The sequence below is a fragment of the Pinus tabuliformis genome, chromosome 1_1 (genome assembly GCF_031772625.1).
Source record: "Pinus tabuliformis cultivar Carrire ecotype Pingquan chromosome 1_1, CPIR1, whole genome shotgun sequence".
Lineage (NCBI taxonomy): Eukaryota > Viridiplantae > Streptophyta > Pinopsida > Pinales > Pinaceae > Pinus > Pinus tabuliformis.
In genome coordinates this window covers 354,702,662-354,706,097 of record NC_142297.1, presented here as the reverse complement: position 1 = coordinate 354,706,097, position 3,436 = coordinate 354,702,662, and the positions used below count along the sequence as shown (strand labels likewise).

At 41.3% G+C, this 3,436-nt stretch overlaps 1 protein-coding gene across 1 annotated transcript; it reads right to left on the bottom strand.

Annotated features, from left to right (window-relative positions):
• Positions 1–2,409: 2,409 nt before the first annotated feature.
• Positions 2,410–2,799, bottom strand: LOC149213053 (uncharacterized). The gene has a single exon (XM_089388905.1). It carries the CDS (start codon positions 2,797–2,799, stop codon positions 2,410–2,412), a length of 390 nt encoding a protein of 129 aa, XP_089245031.1.
• Between the last annotated feature and the right edge of the window lie 637 nt (positions 2,800–3,436).

Sequence of the window (3,436 nt, the reverse complement as noted above, 5' to 3'; positions counted from 1 at the left end):
CAAGACCTCCTTTTTCTTGGTTTTGAATTACTTGTTTCCATCCAACCAAGTTATATTTTCTCTTTTCATTTTTCCCTGCCTGCCAAAGAAAAAACCTGAGAATATTGTCCATTTTGTGGAGAAAAAAGAATGGAGCCTGGGCAAGGGAGAATTGGTAAAGAGGAAGATATGAAAGGCCTGATTTGAGCAGTACGAATAATCCAGCTCGGTTGAGCCAAGTGGCTCCCCACTTTTGAACTTTTCTTTTCATTTTATCTAAAGTTGTTTCCCAAACATCAACTCTTGCGTTTCCTATATTCACTGGCATTCCCAAATAACTGAAATGGTGCCAATTTAACTTGCAAGGCACACCGAAGATGTTGGCTATGTTTTTAAGCGTTTGAGTTGAGGCGTTCCATCCATAAATACAACTTTTGAAGTGATTAATCATTCCCCCTGAATATCTCATGAATTTTTCTAATAAAGATTTGAATCTTCAAGCTATGATTGCGGACGCCCCTCCAATCAGCAGGGTATCATTAGCAAATTGGGAGTGATTTATGTTTTCACTCCATATTCAAATTTGATTCTAGTGATGAGGCCTGTCTGTCGCTTATGGTCAAGGGCGCAACTGAAGGACTCAGCCATTAAAAGGAAAAGGTAGGGGGACAGGGGACAACCTTGCCTCAATCCTCTTGAAGATTGAAAGGCAGGGCCGGGTCTGCCGTTGATAAGGGGAGCTATCCAAGGGCCAGAGATACAGACTCTTATGAGATCAATAAAGAAGGATGAGAAGCCCATTTTTTTAAGAACAACAAATAGAAAGGAGTGTTTAACCCTGTCAAAAGTGTTTGCCAAGTCCAATTTCAGGATGAAGCCCTTTTCATTTCTAGAATGGCTTGAGTGAATGGCTTCCTGGACTAAGAGAATAGAACCTGAAATATGCCTATTTGTCATAAAGCCACCTTGGTTTTCAGAGATTAAGATAGGCAATAGAGTCTTTTCTTTGCTTCTGGCTCTTTATATTGGGTTTTTGCCCAATTCTTGAGAGCATTCTTTACATTTCTAAGTTTTCTTTCCCAAATAAAACTTGGAGATCCTTCGACATGTTGGCACCAAGTTTGTTGGACCAACACTTTGGCTGCTTCAATGTCATTCCATAAACAACTATATTTAAAAGGGAGATTCAAGGGTTAAAGCAGTGGGATAATGGTCTGAAGCAGCAAAGGGAATGATGGAAGCATTGACAGCTGAAAAGGTGGAGAGAAAGGATACATTTACCAGGATTCGGTTGAGCCTTTCCATACTATTATTTCTCCCCAATCTGTGATTACTCCAGGTGCGTTTGCGATTCTTTGAAATGATATCGACAAGATCACCATGCTGCATAACATTTTCCAGCTGATTTCTAAAAGAATTTGGGTTGAAGTTGCCTCCACGTTTTTCATTAACATGTAAAATGAGGTTTAAGTCACCTCCTAAAATGATGTTGCTATTGTTTTCTTCTGCTATATTATTTTTGAAAGAGTCCCAGCAAACATCTTTATCCCTGTAATGATTCGGGACATAAACATTGTAAATTACTATCTGTTGACTGCTAATAATATTCTGCAATACAATCTTGACCCAATGTTGTTCTACTATTTCTGCTGTGCTGTTCCATTCATCTTGAAGCTAAAGTGTAGCAATTCCTCCCGAGGCTCCTCTGGAATCACATATACATCCTTTGTAGCACTTATGTTGTTCAATAATCTTGTTCATCTCTGGTTGTCTCTGCTTTGTTTTTTGGAGTAAAATAATGGTTGGTTTCTCTTGGTTAATAAGATCCTTTAAGGCATTTGATTTGAAGGGGTGCCCTAGTCCCCTATTGTTCCATGAGAGGATTTTAATCATTTCAGGTGATAGGTGCGAGGAGTTGCTCTCCCTCCCTTGTCTTTGTTTGCTATGTCTTTGTCTATTGGTCCTTGAATATTTGATTCAATGGGGTTTTGGAGCCCCAATGCTATGTCTTTTGTGCATTTTCATTCCTGTGTTGTTTGGCATACTTTCTTCCAGGCTTCTTTTGATTGTCTAGAATGGATCCATGCTCCTTGGAATTGCTTCTGGTGATTCTGAGAGGGGGAGGATCAGACGGGAAGGAAGAGGAAATGACTTGGGGAAGGGAGAAGAGGTAGGATCAGATTGAATCAAGGGAGGGGATTCCTCGGGAAGAGAGAGGATGTGAAAGGGATTGGAAGAGGGAGAAGAGGTAAGGGGATCCGGCTGGCGATCAGAAGATAGGGGAGGTTGTGGGGAAGAAGGGGGAGGAAATGAAGGCTTGGGAGAAGAGGGAGGGGAAATTGGGGGAGGTCGAGAGGAAGGACTTGCTTCATGGGATGGTTTAGGATTAGGGGCTGTTTTTTTCTTTTTAACGGTTTCCCATTGCTCTTCTTATGGATTATTTTCTACATTAGAAAGTTTAGTGCAACGATTAGCAAAGTGACCGTACTCATGACATACCTTGCAGTTGAAGGGGATCTGTTCATAGTCAAGCTGCTGAATGTGCGTCCAGTCGTCAACCTTGAGCTTGATGGCTTCTGGAAGGCCTTTACCCAAATCAACTTCTACATAGATGCGGGCACAGGCCTGCATGTTATCTTTCGGTTCACTCCAATCAATGTATTTCCCAAAAACATTCCCAATAGCACGCACAGATTCGTCTCCCCAGCAATGCAAGGGGAGGTGAGGAAGCTGGACCCAAACCAGGACCGCATTAGGAATATCAAGCTCCAAGTCAAAATCCGAAGTCCATTTGTTTAAATATAAACCTCTGGAATCCATGAAATAAGGCCCATTACGGAAGATTAAATCCTTGTCTTCCTTTGTCTCAAAATGAAATGTGAAATATCCCTTTCCACAAAATATGATAGAGATTTTCCCTTGTATTATGTCTATCCAATTCCTTTCCACCCAACTCTGGACTGTTTTTGGAGAGGGCCAAAGTCCTATAAATTTCCCAATAAGTCCTTTTTCTGCCAAGGCAAGAGCAGCCATTCTGGGAAAAGTTGGTGGGAGAGAAACTTCCTGTAACCCATCAAGTTTTTTCACAAACTTTGAGATTAAAGGGCGAGCTCACTGAGGAGGCATGGACTTGATCAATGTAGAGAATGTGTGTTGGTGAGCTGCCTCCTCTGGCGAAGTCTCCGGAGGGGCCATCCCGAGCGGCCGAAGATCAGTTCAGACCTAATGTTTGCAGACGGCGGCGGGAGAAAAGCCCTTAATTTTCATAACTTTCATCAAATGTTTAACTTAATCATTGTATTATTAGTTCATTATCCATTCAATATGTAGTAAAGAGCTAATAAATCACAACAAATAAGCAACACATCAACACATATGGACACTGGGATTTTAGGTGGGAACCCAATGTGGGAGAAAACCACCGTTGATTTCATCTCTGTATTCTTACTATTATAAT